Raw genomic sequence first — 27,343 nt, 5'->3', positions numbered from 1 at the left:
GCTGTGCCACTAGAGATTCTGGGTTCGAGTCCAGGCTCTGTCGCAGCCGGCCGTGACCGGGAGGCCCATAGGGCAGCGCACAATTGGCCCAGCGTCGTCCGGGTTAGGGAGGGTTTGGCCGGCAGGGATATCCTTGTCTCATCGCGCACTAGTGACTCCTGTGGCGGGCCGGGCGCAGTGCACGCTGACACGGTCGCCAGGTGTACAGTGTTTCCTCCGACACATTGGTGCGGCTGGCTTCCGGGTTGGATGTGCATTGTGTCAAGAAGCAGTGCGGCTTGGTTGGGTTGTGTTTCGGAGGACACACGGCTCTCGACCTTCGCCTCTCCCGAGTCCGTACGGGAGTTGCAGCGATGAGACAAGACTAACTACTACCAATTGGATACCACGAAATTGGGGAGAAAAAAGGATTAAAAAAAGGGAAAAAAGACATGTAAACATTATGTTAATGTCAGACATTGTCAGTGTGAGGTGCTAATGTTCACAGAATGTAAGTTAATGCTAAACTAAAACAGTCTTTCTGTGGCTCCAGACTGTTACCTCTCCTGGGAAAAGGTGAACCAGGCATCCCTCCGGGGTAAGGTTTTGGTTGTCCCCAGCTGCAAGCCTGCAGCCACACCCTTCTTCCCAGCGGACCCCTGGAGCCGCAGCCTGACAAACATGAGACATCCAAAAGTCCCTGAAGGTCTAGAGAGGCCTGGAGTAGGAGAGAAGTAGGGGGGAGGAAGAAAGAGGGAGGGGGGAAAGAGTGCGAGAAAGAGAAAAGGGGAGAGAGAAAGAGAAAAGGGGGGAGGATGGAGAAAGTGACTGGGTAGCAAAACAGAGACTGAGTGGGAACCATTTGTTATACCATCTTCCTACAAACTTCTCAAGCAGACTTCAACCACACAGTGCTGCTTGGGATAAAACAATGACATAAAACTATTGACTTGATTCCTTTCCTTACCTGGCGTCCGATTCCTCACAGACTGCTCCTTCTCCGTCCCCTCTCTGTCCACCTGCTCCATTCTCACTAGATTTCCCGTCCCTGCTGCCTCTTGTCCTCCACAACAGAAGGTGGCAGCACTGCTCAGCACAGCCCCGGATGACTGCACAACCAGCTCTTCCAGTGGGCTTCCCTTCCCCTCCAGCTGCTTCTCTGCCTGAGTCATGTCACTGCTACTCTCCTCCTCAGCAAACCCTTGGACCAGGCTGAGAGCCAGGGCAGACCTCAGCTCCGACGTAGCAGCAGAGACCAGCACTGGGACAGTCTCCCCCTTGTGCTGTGGGCTACTGCTGCTTCGCCTCCCACCCTGCTGGAGCGTCTTGCCAGTTTTGGAGCCAGTTTTCTGGGTCTTTTTAGTTCCTTTCCACCTAGCGACAGAAAAACAACCACCTATGTATGTTGCATGTTCTGCAATGTGACCCAGCAAGCGCTCCTTGATACCATAGAAATCCATGGACCAATTTCATTGGCTATACTCCATTTGCACTGCTAGATATCACAGAGAACATACAGAGTTTAAGGTCACTGTGGCTACCTGTGGATTTGTCAGAGACTCACCCACACTGATTCAGTCAGTGCGTATTTGCGATCTACCGATTTGACAGGTCTGCCCAGAATATAGGATTATTTTAGTGACCTCCTAGGTTAAAACGCCTTTCCAGGCAATGTGAAGACACAGTATGTTGATCTGTGAAGAGCTGCACCAAATATGTGTGTCTCAATCGTGCACATTGTCATTTAATGCTGACCTGTGTGTGGAGGTGTTGAAGTGCACGTGGGAAATGTCCGAGTAGAACGAGACAGAGTCCAGGCTGTCCACTGAGCAGGACAGCAGGTACTCCTCACAGCCGTGCTCCACCACCAACGGGTGGGTCTTACACGGGTCAAAGAAGATCTTATTGGACGTCACTAGCAAGATACCAGAAACCACACCCTGGTGAGAGAGAGAGGTGAGAAAGGTAAGCGAGGGGTGAGCAAGAATTGCGAGAGCGAGGTGCGTGAGAGTTGAGTGAGAATGGTGCTAGTCTCCACTCACCTTGCGGTCAGTGATGTAGCGGCAAAACAATTTGAGATATGGCATGGCGGCTTGCCCTTCCCTTTGGGAGCACTCGGGAGGGAGGGCCAGTAGGCAGAGCCGTCCGTCAGGCATTGGCACCGCCTCCACATCCTGGGAGAATCAAAACAAGCACAGAGCAAAAACACAACCGTAGCTCAGTAGCACTTCTCCACTTGACTTAATGTCTAAAGCAGGCATTTGCCACTTGTTAGACAGTGCTTTATATACACAGAGATGACTAAGCTGGTTTTAAAAGAACAGTTCTCACAGAAATCAATCATTGCCATTAGCCAAGTTTTTCCAGTCCTGCATTGGCTCTTATTCTATTGAACAATTTCAGCTTAATTTAAAAACCATGTGACAAGAACATTCAATTCTACCATCGGAAAAGCAAGAACACACTCCCTTAAAAGGCCTGATAGGAGCCAGATAATCATGGTTAAATAATTTAAAAACATTGTCAAATGTACTTCCTCTTCTGTATGATTTGTGGAATTCATTCACATTATCCTTACCAGTAGTTTGTCATACTCTGCATCTGGTGACGGGGAGTGAGAGCTGGCAGATGGGGCCGGAAAAAGCCCAAGCCCTGGGTTAGTGTCCAACTCTGGCTCCAGCCTGAGGTTGGGGTCAAGGTGCATCACTGCGGGTGATGAGCCTTGGCCAGAGCCTTTACTCTTGGGAACGCGGAGGTTCTTCAAAATGAAAGCACAGAGTAACATCACAACACACATTCGTGCACTGCTGTAAATACAACTCTGCCCAGCCTAAGACCTCCCACTTCCTCTTTCCGTTGTACTGTGAACTTTAAAATCTGCTTTACTGTGGTCTTATCTGTAGCCTACTGGAGTGGAGGGGTGGATGCTTGATTTGGTAACCATGCAAATACAGGTAACTGCTAAAATTAAGGAAACACAAGTAAATGAGGGATACAAAGTATATAGAAAGCAGGTGCGGTCCCAGAGTTAAGTAATTAACATCACCATGCTTAGGGTCATGTATAAAAATGCAGAGTTGCCCATTATTTTGGCTAACATGGCTAGAGGAGATCTGTGACTTTGAAAGAGTGGTCTCAAAGGAGCATAGAGGGAGAGTGTCAGTCACCAGACAACCCAATTGAACACTTATGGAAGATTTGAGCGGCGCCTGAGACAGCATTTTCCACCACCATTAACTAAACACCAAATTATGGAATTTCTTGTGGAAAAATTGTGTTATATCCCTCCAATAGTTACAGACAATTGTAGAATCTATTCCAAGGTGCATTGAAGCTGTTCTCGCAGTTCATGGTTTCCCAACGCCCTATTAAGACATTTTATGTTGGTGTTTATTTTATTTTGCCAGTTACCTGTAGGTTCTCTGAAGACTATGTGGTGAAGGCTACGTAGTCTTTCCCTCACTTTGCATGTCAAATCATAGTGGAAGGTACAAGTAAAACATACTATATATACACACACAAAAGTATGTGGACACCCCTTCAAATTAGTGGATTCGGCTATTTCAGCCAGCATTTGCTGACAGGTGTAGAAAATTGAGCACAGTTGTGAAATCGCCATAGACAAGCCTTGACAGTAGAATGGCCTTACTGAAGAGATCAGTGATTCAACGTGGCACCGTCATAGGATGCCACCTTTCCCACAAGTCAACTGTAAGTGCTGTTATTGTGAAGTGGCAATGTCTAGGAGCAACAAAGGCTCAGCCGCAAAGTGGTAGGCCATACAAAAATCATAGAACGGGACCTGCACTATGTTCCAAACTGTCTCTGGAAGCAACGTCAGCACATGAACTGTTCGTCCAGGGCTTCCTGAAATGGCGGAGCTGCACACAAGCCTAAGATCAATATGCGCAATGCCAAGCGTCAGCTGGAGTGGTGTAAAGCTCACCGCCATTGGACCCTGGAGCAGTGGAAACGCATTCTCTGGAGTGATGAGTCATCATGCTTCACCATCTGGCAGTCCGACAGACAAATCTGGGTTTGCCGGATCACAGGAGAATGCTACCTACCCAAATACATAGCGACAACTGTAAAGTTTGGTGGAGAAGGAATAATGGTCTGGGGCTGTTTTTCATGGTTCGGCCTAGGCCCCTTAGTTCCAGTGAAGGGAAATCTTAATGCTAGAGCATACAATGACATTCTAGAATATTCTGTGTTTCTAACTTTGTGGCAACAGTTTTGGGAAGGCCCTTTCCTATTTCAGCATGACAATGCCCCCATGCACAAAGCGAGGTCCATACAGAAATGCTTTGTTGAGATCGGTGTGGAAGAACTTGACACAGAGCCCTGACCTCAATCCCAACGAACACCTTTGGGATAAATTGGAATGCTGACTGCGAGCCAGGCCTAAATCGCCCATCAGTGCCCGACCTCACTAATGCTCGTGGTTGAATGGAAGCAAGTCCCAGCAGCAATGTTCCAACATCTAGTGGAAAGCCTTCCCAGGAGAGTGGAGACTTATAGCAGCAAAGGGGGGACCAACTCCATATTAATGCCCATGATTTTGGAATGAGATGGTCGACGAGCAAGTGTTCACATACTTTTGGTCATGTAGTGTATTATGTCACTACCTTGAAACTTCATACTGGGAAAAACATATGCAGATATAAAAGATAATGATGTACATCTTGTCAGTGTCTGCTCAAATGATATGAGGTTGATCGTGCCCATAGGCCTGTAATTAATGTTTTTTTCGCCCCTGTGACATTTCAAGGTGTCACATGTGGAGTGAGGAGAAGTTACAGAAGATGTCACGTATATATATATAAAGTGTAAATGTTGGCTCTGGAAGATACTGTATGTATGTGTACAGGATGCAGCATCTGATAAGGGTGGGAACCATGGTGACTCTTACCTGCCGGGAGATGAGGGAGGAAGAGATGGAGGTGGAGAGCTGCCTGTTCAGCTTAGTCTGATCTGCCAGGCTACTACACTTGGAGGTGACACTGAACACCGTGTCTTCATGGTGAGCCTGTGTGTACGCAGTGCAGAAATCCATTTTAGGTAGTACTCCAATATTTTCAGAAATCAGACCAAAGAATGCCAAGCCGTTCCCTTCATTTGAGGCTCCACAGTCCTCTGACAAGCCCAACATCATGTGAACCCTCCATCCGCACAACACAGGATTTAGCTATTGACAGATGGGTCCATTGACCTAAATTACGTTCCCGACGTTTGAGACTCCATGTCTGCGGGCATTATTCACACTCCGCTACTGTATGTGTGTGGGTATGAGAGAGTGTGTAGGAACATGCCTAATTGCTTGTATGCTTTTGTGTGTGTAAAACATTTTTAAACAAGACAGTGATACAGGCTGCCATCAGATCCTCCTCTCCACCCTCTCCGAGTTGGGCATCTCCATCTCCTACCTGACAGGTCGCTCCTACCAGGTGGCGTGGCGAGAATCTGTCTCCGCACCACGTGCTCTCACCACTGGTGTCCCCCAGGGCTCAGTTCTAGGCCCTCTCCTATTCTCACTATACACCAAGTCACTTGGCTCTGTCATATCCTCACATGGTCTCTCCTATCATTGCTACGCAGATGACACACAATTAATCTTCTCCTTTCCCCCTTCTGATAACCAGGTGGCGAATCGCATCTCTGCATGTCTGGCAGACATATCAGTGTGGATGACGGATCACCACCTCAAGCTGAACCTCGGCAAGACGGAGCTGCTCTTCCTCCCAGGGAAGGACTGCCCGTTCCATGATCTCGCCATCATGGTTGACAACTCCATTGTGTCCTCCTCCCAGAGTGCTAAGAGCCTTGGCATGACCCTGGACAACACCCTGTCGTTCTCCGCTAACATCAAGGCGGTGACCCGATCCTGTAGGTTCATGCTCTACAACATTCGCAAAGTACGACCCTGCCTTACACAGGAAGCGGCGCAGGTCCTAATCCAGGCACTTGTCATCTCCCGTCTGGATTACTGCAACTCGCTGCTGGCGGGGCTCACTGCCTGTGCCATTAAACCCTTAAAACTCATCCAGATCGCCGCAGCCCGGCTGGTGTTCAACCTTCCCAAGTCCAGCCCAGTCAAAACTGTTCGCTGCTCTGGCACCCCAATGGTGGAATAAGCTCCCTCACGACGCCAGGACAGCGGAGTCAATCACCACCTTCCGGAGACACCTGAAACCCCACCTCTTTAAGGAATACCTGGGATAGGATAAAGTAATCCTTCTAACCCCCCCCCAAAAAAATATATAGATGTACTATTGTAAAGTGGTTGTTCCACTGGATATCATAAGGTGAATGCACCAATTTGTAAGTCTGCTAAATGACGTAAGTGTACATGTAAATGTACCAGTTCGACATTATTTGAATACTGGTTTAGTGAATCAACTTCATACATGACAGACATGGAACTCATTGATATTTTCATAACACAGAAGTTTATAGACCAAGTACTAAACTGCAAAGAATACAAAGAGTAAAGAATAGACATACATTCTGACTACTCCATATGTTGCATAAATCAATATACAAACACGTCACCCCTATCCCCCTATACCAGACTCAAAGCAATATTGGTCCTTGAAAGCTTCTTGATATGCTGTAGATCTTCTCAATGTATATTTTCTAGACAGAAACGCATTGGCAAAGGGATTTTCTAGACCAAAAAAAACAAAGTTATTGAATACATGTTTTTGCCTTGATTAAGTTATATTTAGGCTACAGTAGGATTTACAGTAGTTCCACATACAGTTGAAGTCGACATACTGTACACCTTAGCCAAACACATTTGAACTCAGTTCACAATTCCTGACATTTAATCCTAGTAAAAATTCCATGTTTTAGGTCAGTTAGGATCACCACTTTATTTTAAGAATGTGAAATGTCTGAATAATAGGAAATAATTATTTATTTCAGCTTTTATTTCTTTCATCACATTCCCAGTGGGTCAGAAGTTTACATACACTCAATTAGTATTTGGTAGCGTTGTCTTTAAAATTGTTTAACTTAGGTCAAACTTTTCGGGTAGTCTTCCACAAGCTTCTCACAATAAGTTGGGTGAATTTTGGCCCATTCCTCCTGACAGAGCTGGTGTAACTGAGTCAGGTTTGTAGGCCTCCTTGTTCGCACACGCTTTTTCAGTTCTGCCCACACATTTTCTATAGGATTGAGGTCAGGGCTTTGTGATGGCCACTCCAATACCTTGACTTTGTTGTCCTTAAGCCATTTTGCCACAACTTTGGAAGTATGCTTGGGGTCATTGTCCAGTTGGAAGACCCATTTGCGACCAAGCTTTAACTTCCTGACTGATGTCTTGAGATGTTGCTTCAATATATGCACATCATTTTCCTGCCTCATGATGCCACCTATTTTGTGAAGTGCACTAGTCCCTCCTGCAGCAAAGCACCCCCACAACATGATGCTGCCACCCTCGTGCTTTACAGTTAGGATGGTGTTCTTCGGCTTGCAAGCCTCCCCCCTTTTTCCTCCAAACATAACGATAGTCATTATGGACAAACCGTTCTATTTTTGTTTCATCAGACCAGAGGACATTTCTCCATGTACAGTTGCAAACCGTAGTCTGGCTTTTTTATGGCAGTTTTGGTGCAGTGGCTTTATCCTTGCTGAGCGGCCTTTCAGGTTATGTCGATATAGGACTCGTTTTACTGTGGATATAGATACTTTTGTACCCGTTTCCTCCAGCATCTTCACAAGGTCCTTTGCTGTTGTTCTAGGATTGATTTACACGTTTCGCACCAAAGTACGTTCATCTCTAGGAGACAGAACGCGTCTCCTTCCTGAGCAATATGACGGCTGCGTGGTCCCATGGTGTTTATACTTGCGTACTATTGTTTGTATAGATGAACATGGTACCTTCAGGCATTTGGAAATTGCTCCCAAGGATGAACCAGACTTGTGGAGGTCTGCACATTTTTTCTGAGGGCTTGGCTGATTTCTTTTGATTTTCCCATGTCAAGCAAAGAGGCACTGAGTTTGAAGGTAGGCCTTGAAATACATCCACAGGTACACCTCCAATTGACTCAAATTATATCAATTAGCCTATCAGAAGCTTCTAAAGCCATGACATCATTTTCTGGAATTTTCCAAGCTGTTTAAAGGCACAGTCAACTTAGTCTATGTAAACTTCTGACCCACTGGAATTGTGATACAGTGAATTATAAGTGAAATAATCCGCCTGTAAACAATTGTTGGAAAAATTACTTGTGTCATGCACAAAGTAGATGTCCTAACCGACTTGCCAAAACTAGAGTTTGTTAACAAGAAATTTGTGGAGTGGTTGAAAAACAAATGTTAATGACTCCAACCTAAGTGTATGTAAACTTCCGACTTCAACTGTATCAATTTCCCCTTTACGAAATTTGATAACGTTTGAAAGCTGTAGTAATAGAAGCTTTTTCATCTGCACGTGATATAATTACGAACATTTATTTTCAACACATACCTTGTCCTTCCATTATAACTGTTGTAGAGCCTCAGAATATACCCGTGGATACCCAATGAAATAAGGAAGATCTGTGACCACTGTTTCACTGAAATACAGCTGATCTGACCTTTGAACCCTCATTATCAGAATCTATCAATACCATATATTATGCACTGTATTGGTTATCAAATGTGAGGGTGCAGCAGGTCTTTAAGATCATTGACATGGGAGTAGGTCTACATGAGATTGTGACTCACCGTAGTGTCTACCTTGTCATCTGACAGGTGATCTCTGCCCATGGACTTGGCCATGGTTCCCTCCGTTCCCCATCTAGGCTCTATGAAGGCAAGATGTAAAAACATAATGTTGAGAAGCGATAACTCTTTCCACCAGTACTCTTTCTGCTGCTGACTTACAACTTGTTTGTGGTACTGTATATAGTTTAATTCATGCAAAACAACCCCCCACTCTCTCTGGACCTGTGTGTGGGCTCCTTTGTGTATCTCTTCTGAGGTACATGCAAGAAATTATATACATTTCAGAGGTTTATTAAAGTACTGTTTCTCTTTGAGTGCCTCAGGTGTGCAACAAGGCAACACTGTTGGAATTGACACACCGACATAGAAATGTCAGATCTCTGGCTCAATGTCATGTGTCAGCAAACTAGATCAAATTGAAAGCCTGCGGGAGGAGTGATCATGTTGATCCAATAAGTCCTTCTATAAAAAATGTCAACATTAACAGGGGCAGATCTGTGGTTCTGGGTACAGTGCTTTCAGAAAGTATTCATACCCCTTGACTTACTCCACATTTTGTTGTTAGAGTCAACAGGTAATTTATCTGTCAGAAGTTCAAGCCTTCCTTGCTGCAGTGTTGCAATTCCTCAAAAGTTAAATAACGCTACATCTAGAGAGGCGTTCTCCTTAACAACCTTCGTTTGTGTGTGTTCTGTCAGGCTCTAGAATGGTTTGCTACGAAAATACACAACACATTTATAAATACCATACGAATAATTGGCTATGGCTCTACTGCAGCTACCAAGCCCCTACTAAAGCAAACAAACCAGAGATATCGCTATAACCTTGTTGAGAGATACCTTACCTTGGAGGTAATACTGTCGCAGTCGGGGGTTCCGGATGTGGGGGACGTGGTCAAGGGGACGCCCCACGGCACAGTGGCCCTTACCGCTGGCCCTGGTCTCCTTGGTTGGGCCGATCTGAGGCCCTGTCTCCAAGGGTCCGGAAATGAACCTGGGTGACTGGGTGTCCCCAGCAGGGAGCTTGGACCCCAGTCTGGAGGGGAGAAAGAACAGAGGGATACTGGTGGTAGGGAAAACTACTTGGATATTTATAGTTCACCATTTATTATGGTCATTAAAGCCTTCTGACCCCATCTACAGTATATGAGCATGTAAGGGTAAAAATTGTTGATAACCCATCCGAGGCAATCAGCTATGATGCTTTATAATTGTCTTGACATAAAAAAAAAGAGTGCTCTATTTTTGCAATCACATTTGTGATTCATAGGATAGTGGGAGTTAGGGATATGGGCTGTTACTGTTTCTGGCAAGCACCTGCACTCCTCTTGCCCACGTAATGCCCATGACTGTTTGTGTTCCTTTATGCAAACGAGAAGTAAATTCAAAAGAGTGACTATATCAAAAAAGGTGTTGAAGTTCTACTTTGAGCTACTGTGCTCCATTCATCGCAGCATGTAGGGAGAGCAACACAACATGTAGGGAGATCAATCCAAAAAAGGATAGGACGCATTCTGGGATTAACTAAACGCGTCACAATTCTAAGCAGTGCTTTTCCTCATTTTTTGCCAATAATCAGTTAATCGCAGGCCTGACCTGGTCTTGACGTTGCCAAAGTAGCTGGGCCTGTTTTTGTCCCTCTGTTGTATTTTGTGTTCCATGGCTCCAAGGGTTTGCAAGAAGGCCTTCTCAGGGGCTTAGCTAAGAATTCTGGGATATTGACAACAGCGATGGTCTGGTGAGTTGAGGGGCTCAGCTGGCATCCATCCTCCTATGTTGGGTCCCCATGCTTATTAGGCCCCCGTAATCATACCTACAGGAGAGTGTAAGTTAGTGCACACATAGAAGAATAAGAGAGTGAGACAGTGCATATACCCCAAGTAATGGAGTCAGGTCTTTCAGGAGAATCAATGATGCAATCTGAGCATTTTAGCAGGCATATAACCTTGCGCTGGAAAAACTGTCACAAAAGGTCGAATAAGCAATAAAAAAAATTAAAAAACATTTTGTATTGAGAAAATGCTCTCAAAGACTATCTAGACAAGACAAATGCCAGGGGAGAGAAGCCAGGAAGTAAATGCATGTACACCATATATACAAAAGTATGGACACCCCTTCAAAAGAGTGGATTCGGCTATTTCAGCCACACCCATTGCTGACAGGTGTACAAAAATCAAGCACACAGCCATGCAATCTCCAAAGACAAACATTGGCAGTAGAACGGCCTTACTGAAGAGCTCGGTGACTTTCAACATGGCTACAGAGTTCCAAACTGCCTCTGGAAGCAATGTCAGCACAAAAAGTTCCTTAGTTCCAGTGAAGGGAAATATTTTTGCTACAGCATACAATGACATTCTAGACGATTCTGTGCTTCCAACTTTGTTGTAACAGTTTGGGGAAGACCCTTTCCTGTTTCAGCATGAAAATGCACCCGTCCACAAAGCGAGGTCCATGGTTTGTCGAGATCGGTGTGGAAGAACTTGACTGGCCTGCACAGAGCCCTAACCTCAACCCCATCGAACAGCTTTGGGATGAATTGGAACGCTGACTGCGAGCCAGGCCTAATCGCCCAACATCAGTGCCCAACCTCACTAATGCTCTTGTGGCTGAATGGAAGTAGCAATGTTCCAACATCTAGTGGAAAGCCTTACCAGAAGAATGGAGGCTGTTATAGCAGAAAGGGGGGGGGGGGCAACTCGATATTAATGCCCGTGATTGTGTAATGAGATGTTCGATGAGCAGGTGTCCACAAACTTTTGGTCATGTAGTGTATATTGAATGGCATTTTGGTGCATTCATTCTTACATTAAATTGACTTTGCAAATACAAATTCCTTAGGGCCTGATCGACTTCTGATGCAATGAATTTAACTCCTGTGATTTATGTAATCTATGGTCCTTTTTATTTCTAGCACATTCAGTCAGAAGAGATCGGTTTCTCCACTTAGCTCAAGTTCATAATGAATAGGGGTTCTACGTGCAATACTGTATGAAGCATGCCGACAAATCATTATGCCATGGAGAAGATTGCAATTACTGTAGTCTTCCTACACATGAATGATCCCACTTCCATATCGAAAATCCGGGGGATGCGGCAATAAAACGTAGCACTGGGGTACCCAGAATTCAGCAACATATTACAAGCATTTGGGGACTGACCTGTCACAAAGACTGCCCGGAATGTTGATGGAGAGCGGGTGATTTCGACAGACTTCATATTGCGGTGTTACTGTGTAGACTGTGATAGCACTGCAGAATATAGCTCAGTACTGCAGCGCCAACAGCAACACGTTGAGCATGTATGCTCCGCCTATTTCCCTCATCCTCCATCCTTTTTAAAGGGCCCGTGGTTGAATCATTGCATGGCTGGAATAACGGTTAACTCACTGTAATAATGAATCCAACCCCCATGTTTTTAAATTCCCCATTCAAACGCCTTAAAATAGCATAGATTACAATGGTAACTTTTCAAAATGACTTTGGTTTGTTGCACTAATTAATTGCAGATAGAAAAAGCCTATACATAACTTTCGCAGAAAATAACATGGCATTTCTTAGAATAGAAAACTGGAGTGGCTTATACCTTTGGGAAATATATATAGCTTATAAATCAATTCCGCAAAAGGCCTCGCACCTGCCTTCTGCCACTCGAAGCGCTTTCATTGCGTCGCTTCGCTTGTTGATGCTCAAATTCTGGAGAAAACGACGGTTCTGACGAGAGTGAGTACAGCTAAAACCAAACGTAACTTTTTCGTAGCGGGTTAAAAGGCGCTCCATGGTCAATCTGCCATCAGCATTGCCGTGCAGCTGATTCGGCCTCTGCAGAAGTCAGGGCATTCATACTTCTTCCGCTTCGCCGAGCAGAGTTGTTGTAAAATAAATTGTCAAGGAAGCGAGTTTGTTTTTACAGGACCTCCCATATAGCTCTGCGAAGCCGAAGTATGAACACTCCCTGACTTCTGCAAAGGCAATATCATGTAAATGCCGCAAGGCCAATGCAGACCTCAGATTGAACATGCAGTGCATTTAAGAGACAATTTATGCTTGATCCGAAATGTGGTCGGCGGTGCCATATGGATGTTGTGACTCAGTAGCGGTTCCTCCCAGAGGCATGTACAGTAGAGGCGAAAATGAGCTCAGTACAGCATCGCCATGAGCCTCTCAAATGTTGTAACAATGTGGACGGCACCATATAGCTACGCATTGACATGATTGATGACGGTAGGTGAAGGCGGAAGGTCCTGTATAAACTAACGCACTTCCTTGACAACTCTGCGCGAGAAGTATGAATGCCCTGACTCCTGCTGAGGCTGTATCGCCGTAAATGCTGCACGGCCAATGCAGACATCTGATTGCCCATGGAGCGCCTTTAAGGGTGAATTTAGGCAGCAGGTTAGGAAAAGGGTTAGCTAAAATACTCTAACCTGCTAGGAAAAGCAACGCCATTCTTTATTTTGTGTTAGGATAACCGACATTAGCTACAATACACGGTATAATTTCGATGTCTACACTGAGGGTGATTAAAGCCAGGAAGACCGGTGGAAGGGCTAGTTAACATTAACTGGCAAGCGTCGTCTGCTAACAGTAAATCGCAACTAACGTTAAACTATAAACTAGCTAGCGGTGCTTTAGCTTTCCCAAACTGTAGGCGGCATTCTGCATTCTCCATACAGTTCACAGCCATAGCTTCGCCCACGACTGCCTCATGTGAACTCGAATCCCCTACGCTGTGGTTAACGTTTGAAACGTCAGTAATCGCTTTCGAAACATATGGCCACGCAGCCATCATACTGCTCAGGAAGGAGACGCGTTCTGTCTCCTAGAGATGAGCATACTTTGGTGTGAAAAGTGCAAATCAATCCCAGAACAACAGCAAATGACATTGTGAAGATGGTTGAGGAAAAAGGTACAAAAGTATCTATATCCACAGTAAAACGAGTTGTATGTCGACATAACCTGAAAGGCCGCTCAGCAAGGAAGAAGTCACTGCTTCAAAAAGGCCATAAAAAAGCCAGACTATGGTTTGCTGCACAACAAAGACGGTACTTTTTGGAGAAATGTCCTCTGGTCTGATGAAACAAAAATATATCTGTTTGGCCATAATGATCATAGTTATGTTTGGAGGAAAAAGGGGAGGCTTGCAAGCCAAAGAACACCATCCCAACTGTGAAGCATGGGGGTGGCATCATCATGTTGTGGGGGTTCTTTGCTGAAGGAGGGCCTGGTGCACTTCACATAATAGATGGCATCATGCGGCAGGAAAATTATGTGGATATATTGAAGCAACATCTCAAGACATCAGTCAGGAAGTTAAAGCTTGGTCACAAATGGTTCTTCCAAATGGACAATGACATACTTCCAAAGTTGTGGCAAAATGGATTAAGGTTAACAAAGTCAAGGTATTGGAGTGGCCATCACAAAGCCCTGACCTCATGCCTATAGAAAATTTGTGGGCAGAACTGAAAAAGCGTGTGTGAGCAAGGAGGCCTACAAACCTGACTCAATTACACCAGCTCTGTCAGGAGGAATGGGCCAAAATTCCCCCAACCTATTGTGGGACGCTTGTGGAAGGCTACGCGAAACGTTTGACCCAAGTTAAAAAATTCAAAGGCAATGCTACCAAATACTAATTTAGTGTATGTAAACTTCTGACCCACTGGGAATGTGATGAAAGAAATAAAAGCTGAAATATATCATTCTCTCTGCTATTATTCTGACATTTCACATTTTTAAAATAAAGTGGTGAGCCTAACTGACCTAAGACAGGGACTTTTTACTAGGATTAAATGTCAGGAATTGTGAAAAACTGAGTTTAAATGTATTTGGCTAAGGTGTATGTAAACTTCCGACTTCAACTGTACATCTGCAAAGACATGGCCCCAATTTACACGGTCGAGAAACGACCCAAGGTACCAAATGCAAATTGATATGTTGCACGTATTAATGCCAAAATGTAAGGCCGCGTGCTGGTGGCAGGGAAGTCAGGCGCAGGAGAACGAACTTGGTATAACACGGAGCAGTTTAATAAGTGCTAAAAAAACTCTGAAAACCAAAATATACAAAATAATACAAGTGGGTACAAAACCCGTCGCACACCAGAACATAACTTGCACAATGTTTACAAACAAACAATCACCGACAAGGACAATGAGGGGGAACAGAGGGTTAAATACAATGTAATGAATGGGATTGGAACCAGGTGTGATACAAGACAAGACAAAACCAAAGGAAAATGAAAAGAGGATCAGCGATGGCTAGAAGGTCGGCGACTTCGACCGCCGAACGCCGCCCGAACAAGGAGAGGGACCAACTTCGGCGGAAGTCGTGACACAAAATAACATGCAAAACAGGCAAGCCCCCAAAATATACAGTGCTGAGAAAAAGTACTTACCCCCTTCCTGACTTCTTATTTTTTTGCACATTTGTCACACTTAAATGTTTCAGATCAAACAAATGTTAATATTACACAAAGATAACCCAAGTAAACACAAAATGCAGTTAAGTGATCATTTTATTTATTACGGGGGAAGAAGCTATCTGAACCTTCATGGCCCTATGTGACAAAGTAATGTAATTCCCCCCCCCCCCCCTTGTTAAATCATGAATTTACTGTGGTTAATCACATTTTTTGGAAAGCTGAGTTCAAATTCACTAGCCACACCCAGGCCTGATTACTGCCAGACCTGTTGAATCAAGAAATCACTTAAATAGAAACTGTCTGACAAAGTGAAGTAGGCCAAAAGATCTCAAAAAGCAAGACATCATGCCGCGATCCAAAGAAATTCAGGAACAGATGAGAAACAAATGAATTGACATCTATCAGTCTGGAAAGGGTTACAATGCCAGTTCTAAAGCTTTGGGACTCCAGCGAACCACGGTGAGAGCCATTATCCACAAATGGAGAAAATATGGAAACAGTGGTGAACCTTCCCAGGAGTGGCCGGCCTACCAACATTACCCCAAGAGGTCACAAAAGAACCCACAACAACATCTAAAGAACTGCAGGCCTCACTTGCCTCAGTTAAGGTCAGTGTTCATGACTCAACCATAAGAAAGAGACTAGGCAAAAATGGCATCCATGGCAGAGTTCCAAGGCGAAAACCACTGCTGACCAGAAATAACATAAAGGCTCGTTTCCCTTTTGGGAAAAAACTTCTTGATGATCCCCAAGACTTTTGGGAAAATATTCTGTGGACTGACGAGACAAAAGTTGAACTTTTTGGAAGGTGTGCGTCCCGTTACATCTGGCGTAAAAGTGACACAGCATTTCAGAAAAAGAACATCATACCAGCAGTCAAATATGGTGGTGGTAGTGTGATGGTCTGGGGCTGCTTTGCTGCTTCAGGACCTGGACGACTTGCTGTGATTGATGGAACCATGAATTCTGCTCTCTACCAAAGAATCCTGAAGGGGAATGTCCAGCCATCAGTTCGTGACCTCAAGCTGAAGCGCACTTGGGTTCTGCAGCAGGACAATGATCGAAAACACACCAGCAAGTCCACCTCTGAATGGCTTAAAAAAAAAAAAAAATGAAGGTTTTGGAGTGGCCTAGTCAAAGTCCGGACTTGAATCCGAGTGAGATGCTGTGGCGTGACCTTAAAAAGGTGGTTCATGCTCGAACACCCTATAATGTGGCTGATTTAAAACAATTCTGCAAAGAAGAGTGGGCCAAAATTCCTCCACAACGATGTGAAAGACTCATTGCCAGTTATCGCAAACGCTTGATTGCAGTTGTTGCTGCTGAGGGTGGCACAACCAGTTATTAGGTTTAGGGGGCAATTACTTTTTCACATAGGGCCATGAAGGTTCGGATAGCTTTTTTCCCTTAATAAATAAAATCATCACTTAACTGCATTTTGTGTTTACTTGGGTTATCTTTGTGTAATATTAAAATTAGTTTGATGATCTGAAACATTTAAGTGTGACAAATGTGCAAAAAAATAAGAAATCAGGAAGGGGCAAATACTTTTTCACAGCACTGTATATATTTTAGGCCTATTTATTTTGTTCGCAACTATAGTTGGTGTTTTCTATTGACCTTTTTAGATTTTATACATTAATATTTTGTTACATGCTTAATTGAACATTTGCACAAAGGTTCGAAATAAAAGGAGAAATAATCTAATGAGTAAGTACCTCTTATTTGTTGAGTGTAATTCGAAATGTACTAATACATTGTATATAAACTATTTATTCATTGAATTTACAGAAAATGTGCTATATATTGATATGTATCGTTATCGGGATATGAAATGACCTATCGGGATATGATTTTATATTTTTAATACCCTCAAACACCAAGTTAGGAATACCTCATTTCAAAATAGGCCATCATCACTGTCAATCGTGAATGATAATTATTTAAATTTTACCGGTGAAACTGCATCTGCATGCCAATCATTTGATTGATCTCAATCAGTTTCTTGGGAATAGCCTATGCATTTCGATCTTCTTGAATTACTGTTTTGTGAGCGCGTTAGAGCAGATGATAAACTATTAGCCTTTCTTGTATCAAATCAATTGACCAAGTAGTGAACATAAATAATTACTACGTAGAATTACAGGAAATTTGTTTTAAAACAGCCAGTGCCCCTGTGACAACAATTTTGGACCCCCTTGTGGCCCCCCTAAATGTGGAGTATGAAATAATTTTTACATAACAAATTTTTGCTATCGTTCTTTTTTTACATCCGTTATTAGACAGTGGCAACGCGGAACATGGTATTTTGCCTGCTAATGCCTGCAATGCAGTGAAGAAAACGATATGACAACAATAACGTCTAATGTAACTGGCCCCTCTAACAGTACAACTGGCCCCAACTTGGCCCCCCAGTTGAAGTGGTCTAGAACCGCCACTGGTCCTCGGCAGAACGTTGTTGCTGTAACCAAGTGGTCACATATCGTTCTGGGTTCAACTGCGCAAGAGCAGGTCGGTGGAGTTTTATGAATATCAAGGCAGACTTTCTGAAGTTGTCAAGCCTCCAACAGGCCTCTACAGTGCACACATGTAGCCTACAGTTCTTCATAATTTGCCAGAGAGAAGACAGGGAAGAAACCACCATTATTTGGTTGTCATTCTATTGTTTTTCATGGATTTTGTGTGTTAATTAAATATCATTTAATTATCATTTATTTATAATTGTTAAAAATGCATTTTCTGTGTATTCTCACATTGAAAGCACTACACACCTGCTGACTTGTGAAACGAAGACAGCTTCACTGCGCTATTACATCAATAAAAAATGTTTTTTTGGGGGGGGGTGTTTTTGTCACAGAAGTAGTGCACTGGGCCTTTAATAGTCCTGTATTAGCGTTCATATATAGCCTTCTGTAGTGCGAAATAATTGCAGCACCCACACCCCCAAACTACTACCAATAGCTATGAAGCAAAAAAATCATTTTATAACTTCCAGATGTTTGTGTGTGGCCTGGGGTGTAATCATTAGTGCACACTTTAGCATACAGTTGCAAAACGTTTCGCATCGGACAAATTCAGGTATATCCCTCCCCGTTTGTTTCCGTTTAGTTGCTAGTAAATACCACCAAGCATTCTGTTGATAATCTATAGCTCCTCAATGCTCACTGTCAACATGTGTGTTTGTCTCCTTTACAGATGTTGGAAGACCTAACTATCAGCGTCTGAAGACTGCTTACTAAACACACAAGTAGCCAACTGAGCCCAGCACCGATTAGGTGTCCTCTGCACAGTGTATAAGCAAGATTAATCACCATGGAAACTGAAGCAGTAAGTTAGATAGCTAGATACACTACATGACCAAAAGTATGTGGACACCTGCTCGTCAAACATGTCATTCCAAAATCACAGGCATTAATAATGGAGTTGTTGCTTGCTTCCATTCAGCCACAAGAGCATTAGTAAGGTCGGGCACTGATGTTGCGCGATTAGGCATGGCTCGCAGTTGGCGTTCCATTTCATCCCAAAGGTGTTTGATGGGGTTGAGGTCAGGGCTCTATGCAGGCCAGTTAAGTTCTTCCACACCAATCTCGACAAACCATTTCTGTATGGACCTCGCCTTTAGCACGGGGGCATTGCCATGCTGAAACAGGAAAGGGCCTTCCACAAACTGTTGCCACAAAGTTGGAAGTACAGAATTGTATAGAATGTCATTGTATACTATAGTGTTAAGATTTCCCTTCACTGGCACTAAGGGGCCTAGCCCGAACCATGAAAAACAGCCCCAGACCATTATTCCTCCTCCACCAAACTTTACAGTTGGCACTATGCATTGGGGCAGTTAGCATTTTCCTGGCATCCGCCAAACCTAGATTCTTCCATCAGACTGCCAGATGGTGAAGCGTGATTCATCACTCCAGAGAACGCTTTTCCACTGCTCTAGAGTCCAATGGCGGCGAGCTTTACACCACTCCAGCCGACACTTGTCATTGCGCATGGTGATCTTAGGCTTGCTTGTGTGCGTGCGGCTGCTCGGCCATGGAAACCCATTTAATGAAGCTCCCAACAAACAGTTCTTGAGCTGACGTTTGTTCCAGAGGCAGTTTGTCACTCGGTAGTGAGTGTTGAAACAGGAAAGACTATTTTTACTCATTTCAGCACTCGACAGTCACGTTGTGTGAGCTTGTGTGGCCTACCACTTCGTGGCTGAGCCGTTGTTGCTCCTAGATGTTTCCACTTCACAATAACAGCGCTTACAGTTGACCGGTGCAGCTCCAGCAGAAATTTGTCAAACTGACTTGTTGGAAAGGTGGCATCCTATGACGGTGCCATGTTGAGTCACTGAGCTCTTCAGTAAGGCCATTCTACTGCCAATGTTTGTCTATGGAGATTGCATGGCTGTGTGCTCAATTTTATACACCTGTCAGCAACAGGTGTGGCTGAAATAGCCGAATCCACATACTTTTGTATATACATTGTAACAGTTAGTTAGCTATTTCTAAAGATTAAAAGCATGCATTCTGTAGAGTAAGGTTACTAACAAGAGTTTGTGGTGGCCTGGGCCCTGGGTGCCAGTTGTTTTCTACTCTCCTGCCAACTCCTGACGGAATTGTCATGTGTGGCTTGACAATAACAGCAAAGCTGGCAAGAACACAAACAGATCTGGGACCATGCTAAGTTTGTGGATGTTTGAAAAAGTAACATCACGTTTCTTACCACTATTCAGGAGGTTATTCCTATTTGGCAGAACAAGCCTCATGGATCAACTCACAGTGTGTTGAGGAGAATAGGCTCCCTTGTGCCCATGAAACCCCATCCCAGGGCATGTTTCCAGGTAAATATGGTATTTTCCAAATTCAACACATGCCATAATATTACACATAGTACAAACATTGACTTTGTCAGAAGGCAGACCTTGTGGCCAAATTCCATTAAAGGTGCTAACCAAGAGCACTTGCATCTGTTTACCAGGAACTCCCAGGCCTCTCTCCGCTGCGGCCCATGGATGGCCCCATGGTGCCCACACCGGCAGACATTGCCTGGATCGCAGCAGATGAGGAGTCTGAGACCTATGCCAGAGTGTGGTAAGAACGTGCTTCTCTCACCCACAGTGCAGAATAATGGTCTGCTAATCTCGAGGATAGTCCTTTAGTGGGGCAGCAAAAATTGCCGGCAGCTATCGTCGGGTCGAAATGATTGGCTTGTAAATGTTTTTTTTTTAACCTTTATTTAACTAGGCAAGTCAGTTAAGAACAAATTCTTATTTACAATGACGGCCTACCAAAAGGCAAAAGGCCTCCTGCGGGGACGGGGGCTGGGATTAAAAATATAGGACAAAACACACATCATGACAAGAGACACCACAACACTACATAAAGAGAGACCTAAGACGACAACAAATCATGGCAGCAAAACATGACAACACAGCATGGTAGCATCACATGACAACAACACGGTAGCAACACAACATGGTAGAAGCACAAAACATGATACAAACATTATTGGGCACAGACAACAGCACAAAGGGCAAGAAGGTAGAGACAACGATACATCATGCGAAGCAGCCACAACAATACTGGTTATTGGTTATGCCAGCATTAGTGGTGGCAAGGCACTCTTCCAAATTTGGAAGATTCCACTGTGTTTGTGTCTGTCAATAAGCTTCCTGTTCTGTTAATGCAAGAGTGTTTTCTTATGGTCCATTGTGTTTTCTCAGAAGCGACTCACGCCCGCGAGTGGCAGCCCATGTCTCTCCTGGTTATGCAATGGAACTCCTCTGTGCCCTACTTCCGCCGTTACGTCAAGAAGGTGGAGACGCTGAGGAAACCCGCGGTGACGGCTATGAACCGCACCCTGCAGGGCGAGCTGAGGAGACTCCCCAGATCGCCAAGTTCGTTGCCACAGAGTCTGGTAGGGAATTTGTAAAGGAATTGTTTTCATTAAGTTCAATTCCCCAGTGAAAGTCTGGCAAAGTTAGCTATATTAGGCCTATTCATGGGTTGCACCTCCGTCACTCTGTTGCGTAGTTGGCATTATTATGAACATTCTACAGACGCCGTGGCCATATTGTTGACCAAACGTCCTGTGAATCACAGTACTCTGAAAGGGGGCTAATGACTGTTTAGTCTAAAATACACGGTAGTGATCTGGAAATACGATGGCATTGCTAAAATAGGCAACTATTTAGTAGGAATCAGCTTTGCCATTATCATGTCGTCAAATTTGCTTTAGACAGATGCCAATGCTGTCATTAGCTAGCAAAGTTTGTCCAAAATAGCTAGCAATGTTAACTAACTCAAAACCGGTGGTATCCCCTCAATCCTAACTAGCTAATGTTATACTGCTTCTGAAGTCAATCTGGAGACATCAAATGAAATTTTATTTGTCACATGTGCCGAATACAACAGGTGTAGACCTTACCGTGAAATGTTTATACAAGCCCTTAACCAACAATGCAGTTCAAGAAAGAGTAAAGAATATGTTTACTAAATAAACTAAAGTAAAAAAATAAAATACAAATAAAAAGTAACACGATAAAATAACAATAACGAGGCTATATACAGGGGGTACCGGTACCGAGTCATTGTGCAGGGGTACAGGTTAGTTGAGGTAATTTGTACATGTACACTGCCGTTGAAAAGTTTGGGGTCACTAAGACATTTCCTTGTTTTTGAAAGAAAAGCAATTTTTTTTGTCCGTTAAAATAACATCAAATTGATCAGAAATACATTGTAGACATTGTTAATGTTGTAAATGACTATTGTAGCTGGAAACGCAGATTTTTTTTATGGAATATCTACATAGGCGTACAGAGGCCCATTATCAGCAACCATTGCTCCTGTGTTCCAATGGCATGTTGTGTTAGCTAATCCAAGTTTATCATTTTAAAAGGATTATTAGAAAACCCTTTTGCAATTATGTTAGCACAGCTGTAAACTGTTGTACTGATTTAAAGAAGCAAAAAAACTGGCCTTCTTTGTGCGATCGATTACAGGCTCAAAATGGCCAGAAACAAAAACATTCTTCTGAAACTCGTCAGTCTATTCTTCTTCTGAGAAAGGAAGGCTGTTCCATGTGAGAAATTGCCAAAAAACTGAAGATCTCGTACAACGCTGTGTACTACTCCCTTCACAGAACAGCACAAACTGGCTCTAACTAGAATAGAAAGGAGTGGGAGGCCCCGGTGCACAACTGAGCAAGAGGACAAGTACATTAGAGTGTCTAGTTTGAGAAACATATGCCTCACAATTCCTTCACTGGCAGCTTCATTAAATAGTGCCCGCAAAACACCAGTCTCAATGTCAAAAGTGAAGAGGCGACTCCGGGACTTCCTGACGGGCTGCCCCCGGGTGGTAAGGGTTGGCAACAACACATCTGCCATACTGATCCTCAACACGGGGGCCCCTCAGGGGGTGCTTAGTCTCCTCTTTTACTCCCTGTTCACCCATGACTGCGTGGCCAAGCACAACTCCAACTCCATCATTAAGTCTGCTGGTGACACAACAGCCTGATCACTGACAACGATGAGACAGCCTTTAGGGAGGAGGTCAGAGACCTGGCAGTGTGGTGCCAGGTCAACAACCTCTCCCTCAACATGAGCAAGACAAAGGAGCTAATCGTGGACTACAGGAAAAGTAGGGACATACACACCCCCATTCATATCGACGGAGCTGTAGTGGAGCGGGTCGAGAGTTTCAAGTTCCTTGGTGTCCACATCAACAACAAACTATCATGGTCCAAACACACCAAGACAGTTGTGAAGAGGGCACAACAACACCTTTTCCCCCTCAGGAGACTGAAAAGATTTCACATGGGTACCCAGATCCTCAAAGTTCTACAGCTGCACCATCGAGAGCATCCTGACCGCCTGGTATAGCAACTGCTCGGCATCCGACTGTAAGGCACTACAGAAAATTGTGCGTACAGCCCAGTGCATCACTGGGACCAACCTTCCTGCCATCCAGGACCTATATACTAGGTGGTATCAGAGGAAGGCCCCAAAAAATTTGAAAAGACTCCAGTCACCTAAGTCATAGACTGTTCTCTCTGCTACCACACGGCAAGCGGTCCCGGAGTACCAAGTCTAGGTCCAACAGCTTCTACCCCCAAGCCTAACAGCTTCTACCCCCAAGCCATAAGACTGAACAATGAATCAAAGGGCCACCCATACTATTTACATTGACCCCCCCCCCCCTTTGTTTTTACACTTGCTGTTTATTATCTATGCATAGTCACTTTACCCCTACCTACATGTACAAATGACCTCGACTAACCTGTACCGCCACACATTGACTCAGTACCGGTACCCCCTGTATATAGCATCGTTATTGTTATTTTATTGTGTTAATTTTTTATTTATTTTGTAAATGTTTTCTTAACTCTATTTCTTGAACTGCATTGTTGGTTAAGGGCTTGTAAGTAAGCATTTCACGGTAAGGTCTACATCTATTGTATCTGGCGCATGTGATCAATAAAATGTTGTTTTATTTGTTACTGTGTGTATATATATTTTTGTAGGCTTGTCTATTGGTCATTAAGATTGTATGTCTTTCTGCATGGATATGCACAGGAACTCTGTGGCCTAAAGTCATGTCATTGTTGCAGGGATTATGATGACCTGTTTCACATTCTCTAGCCAAGTGATGGGCTTTGGCATTGAAACTGAAAAAACACTGACCCACCCATGCCTCAAAAACTCATCAAGGACATTGTATTAAAAATAGCCTGACTATGTGACCAATGTTCCCTAAAAATAAATTTGCCACTGAACAAATTTCTGGTCTGCTGAGCGCAAACTTGAATGTTGTGAAAATTCTGTGCAACTTCCAGTGTGTGTTTACTCTGAACACTGAGGCTGTACCCACTTTAAGTTACAGTTTTTTTTGTGGCTAATTAGGCTCGTGTGGGTATTTGATCATAATTTGGGCTCCCGAGTGGCGCAGCAGTTTGAGGCACTTCATCTCAGTGCAAGAGGCATCACTACATTCACTGGTTCGAATCCAGGCTGTATCACATCCGGCCGTGATTGGGAGTCCCATAGGGCGGCACATAATTGGCCCAGCGTCGTCTAGGGTAGGCCATCATTGTAAATACAAATTTGTTCTTAACCGACTTGCCTAGTTAAATAAAGGTTAAATAAAAAAAATCGAAATAATAATAATGTAGGCCTACCAGAGTGGCCTACCATCAAAAAAAAGAAAATGGATCCATTAACATTTGAACATGTTCTATCATTCAGCCTACAGTAGCAGCCAATGTGTGGTGTTCAATGTAGGCCTACATTCCATGACACAAAATAAATACAAATGCAGGGTTTGAAATTAACCTATTTATCCACTTGTCCTTCAGACAAGGAGGTGACTGCAAATGTTTTCATTTGATGCAAGAAACTACTTTACAAAATAAAATGCATTATTATTTCCAAACCATTATTACAGAGAATCAGACAAATGAGCCTATACCTCTGCCTATTGGCTACTTGGCTTATTCAAACCTGCATCAAAATACAACACTGCCTATTTTAAGACAACAAAAAGCTTTTTACCTGATTCACTTTTCAAAGATGTGTAGAAAAGTACACGTTTTCTGCTCTTGTAGGAAGCAATCAGACTACAAATGAACTATAACTGGGCTAATAACTCGCAGGGAAAACTCTAGAAAGTGAAGTTCAATCTCGTGCTTCTCTCAGTGGGCTGATATTTCTTCTGCTTGGCAGTCCTGGGGGAACTGCGTGGCAGTCTCGGGGCTACTGTGTGCCCGCGAGCAGCTTAGAGGGAACATTGCATGTGACAACAGTGCAGGAGACGAGTTGATTGCCAATCTGTGTCCCTTTTTAAGGCTCTGTCTGTCCCAATTCTAAGGTTTATTAATGGGAAAATGATGGTATCTAAATTAACTCTGACAAGTTCAATAACTTGCCTATCACTGCTCTGCACTGTTTGCACCTCTCAAGCTCAAACCCCTTGACACCTGACCCCCTCTCTCCCGACAACACCAGCATGAGTTTTTCAATGGCGCCCTTCAAGATGGCACCCTACCAGCCCGCCGCCTCTGCCTCCTTTGTCATCAGCGACGTGGTGAGGAGGATGAGGAGGACGTGGTGTCCATTGTATCGGAGCTGATGCCGGACCCCCTGCCACTTGCGAACATGTCGGCCTTCATGACGACCTTTGACCTGGACGTCCCAGCATGGACTTCCGGGAGGCGGAGGAGGACACGGTGTTGCTGTCCAAATCCACCAGCTTCGCCGACGTCATGGACATCCTGAAGGACATGAACCGCATGAAGATGAGCAAGGACAGGTAGGTTTAAAGGGCGAGTCAGGACACTGAGGAAAATGCCTCCCTCTCCATTAGTACACACACACACTGTCTAAATATCATGTTAGCAGAAGGTGTGTGATAATGCATTGGCAGCTGACTGTCATCATGTTTTCCACAGGTAGAAAATCTGCGAGAGGAAACAATTATTAGGTAATAAGTTTCAGATTATGTCTTTGTACCAGACTATGCTTTTAACGTGTGTGTCCATGCAGGTATAACAGAGGCTGCACCTCCCTAATGGGGGAAGTCAGACACTGCCTTGCTGATCTCAGAGGCCCTGAGGAAGAACTTTACCCTGAAGGATAATGACATTGTGGGGATGAAGAAACTCAAGTAGAGGCTCCGTAGTCCTCAACCTCCACCCAACTCCACCTCCCCACGTAAGTCAGGCCACATAGAAAGTAGTCTATGTCGACAGACATTCATACACAATATGGCTCGCAAGATTAGACGGAAACATAAATAAACATTTATCTATCAAGCTTTACTTTTAAAATGTAAATTGCCAGTGGACACTCCTATGTGTGTTGCATGCCAGGATTTTACTCTTGGTCTACAGAGGAATGTATTTCATTGTTTCCGTGTCTCTCTCTTCTGTTGCCAGGCCTGTGCCTAAGGACCCAGTCCCCATGGAGACCCGGATGCACCTCATCAACCATGGCAATGGCTAAACAACACGTCTGGAAAAACAAGCAACCACCTCCCAGCAGGCCAAGTCGGTCTGAACCAAACCAAATTGAAACCATACCCCAATGTCCAGGCACGACATCTCCTGTTATTCAATCAACACTCCCCGTACGCTCACTATCTGGGCCCACACACCTCCCCAAAAGGTGGATTCCTTATCCCATTGGTTCAAAAGCAATGTCATAGCAACTTCATTTTGTGGGTGCTGTACAACTTCCCCTTCAGATTTCACCTACTTTGATGTCTCTTGCTCACCATCAGACTGACTCCAGTGCTGCCTAGTAACCTTTTTCTCTTCTGTATAGTGCCGGTCCTGGTACCATGAGAGAAACCATTCCCCCTTTTTTTCCTGACAAGCTTCAACAGAAGAGTTGTGGATGAACACATTTGTTGTGGGATAGTTCTTTTTTTATCTTTTCATTTCTGTATAGTCCTTGAAGTTGTATATACAAATAAGACTGCAGAAAGTAACAGAGTACTGCAATACCTACACAATTCTTTGTTCATTTACAGCAAAACATCTGTTCAAGTTTGTTAGTCATGGTCAATGTGTACAGCATAAGTTTGTTTATTTGCAATCTTCACATAGCTCCTAACCTACTCATAACCCCATTGTACCAGTACGAGAAAATGTTATCGCTGTCCTTAGGGTAATAACTCTCCGAATTTAGCTTGATTGATGGACGCTGGGCAACATGATACAGAGAAATAAATCCCAATTTGAAATTGGTCGACGGCCATGACTAAATGATTATGATGTGTGTGGTCTTTGAACTTGTCTGATACAAGGACAGCTTGGAAGACTTGTAAATCTACTGTAAAATTAGAATTTAAGTGTTCTCCTTCCTTGTGTGCTGTTGTGCTATATGACACCAGCGATAAACTGCAGCTTTTTTTTAAATGACAGAATCTGGGGCTCTTAGGTGTAGGAGACAATGTGCATGCTGTCACAATATACTAAAGATATGAGTATGAGTGTCACTTGTGTGGCTTTTGAAAATATATTATCCTGTGCATGCCTTACTACGAAACCTATTGCCTCTATCAATATGACAGTTTTTCCTTTTATTCATTGGTTAGTGTGCTTTTTTTATTTTTATCAGCCCATCCCCATTTGTCTTTCCACTGTTTTGGCTTTTTCCTCCATTTACATCCTCTGTAGCCCCATAAACTTGTATGCATCCACCACACTTTTGATGACGTTTGCATAAATCAAGTGACTGACTGCTT

General features: G+C 43.9%; 1 protein-coding gene and 1 pseudogene across 3 annotated transcripts in view; one reads left to right on the top strand and one right to left on the bottom strand.

The window, feature by feature from the left end:
• The window catches only part of LOC115162562 (nuclear receptor coactivator 7), a 19,490-nt gene extending 6,624 nt beyond the window's left edge, over positions 1–12,866 (bottom strand). Inside the window, exons 1-11 of one of the 3 annotated variants that reach the window (XM_029713991.1) lie at positions 12,324–12,866; positions 11,849–12,055; positions 10,287–10,503; positions 9,536–9,726; positions 8,692–8,771; positions 4,892–5,008; positions 2,558–2,737; positions 2,022–2,153; positions 1,735–1,919; positions 947–1,353; positions 541–697 (exon numbers count right to left, since the gene is read on the bottom strand). In XM_029713991.1, coding sequence (XP_029569851.1) covers positions 541–697; positions 947–1,353; positions 1,735–1,919; positions 2,022–2,153; positions 2,558–2,737; positions 4,892–5,008; positions 8,692–8,771; positions 9,536–9,726; positions 10,287–10,351 — 1,514 coding nt within the window. In that variant the 5' untranslated portion in view covers positions 10,352–10,503; positions 11,849–12,055; positions 12,324–12,866. The other 2 variants (XM_029713992.1, XM_029713990.1) reach the window with 2 other exon arrangements.
• LOC115162679 (mitochondrial fission regulator 1-like) lies at positions 12,147–27,343 on the top strand (annotated as a pseudogene).

Source organism: Salmo trutta, chromosome 25, assembly GCF_901001165.1.
Source record: "Salmo trutta chromosome 25, fSalTru1.1, whole genome shotgun sequence".
Classification (NCBI taxonomy): domain Eukaryota; kingdom Metazoa; phylum Chordata; class Actinopteri; order Salmoniformes; family Salmonidae; genus Salmo; species Salmo trutta.
Note: the sequence above shows the minus strand (reverse complement) of the source record. Positions and strands in the feature narration are given on the sequence as shown.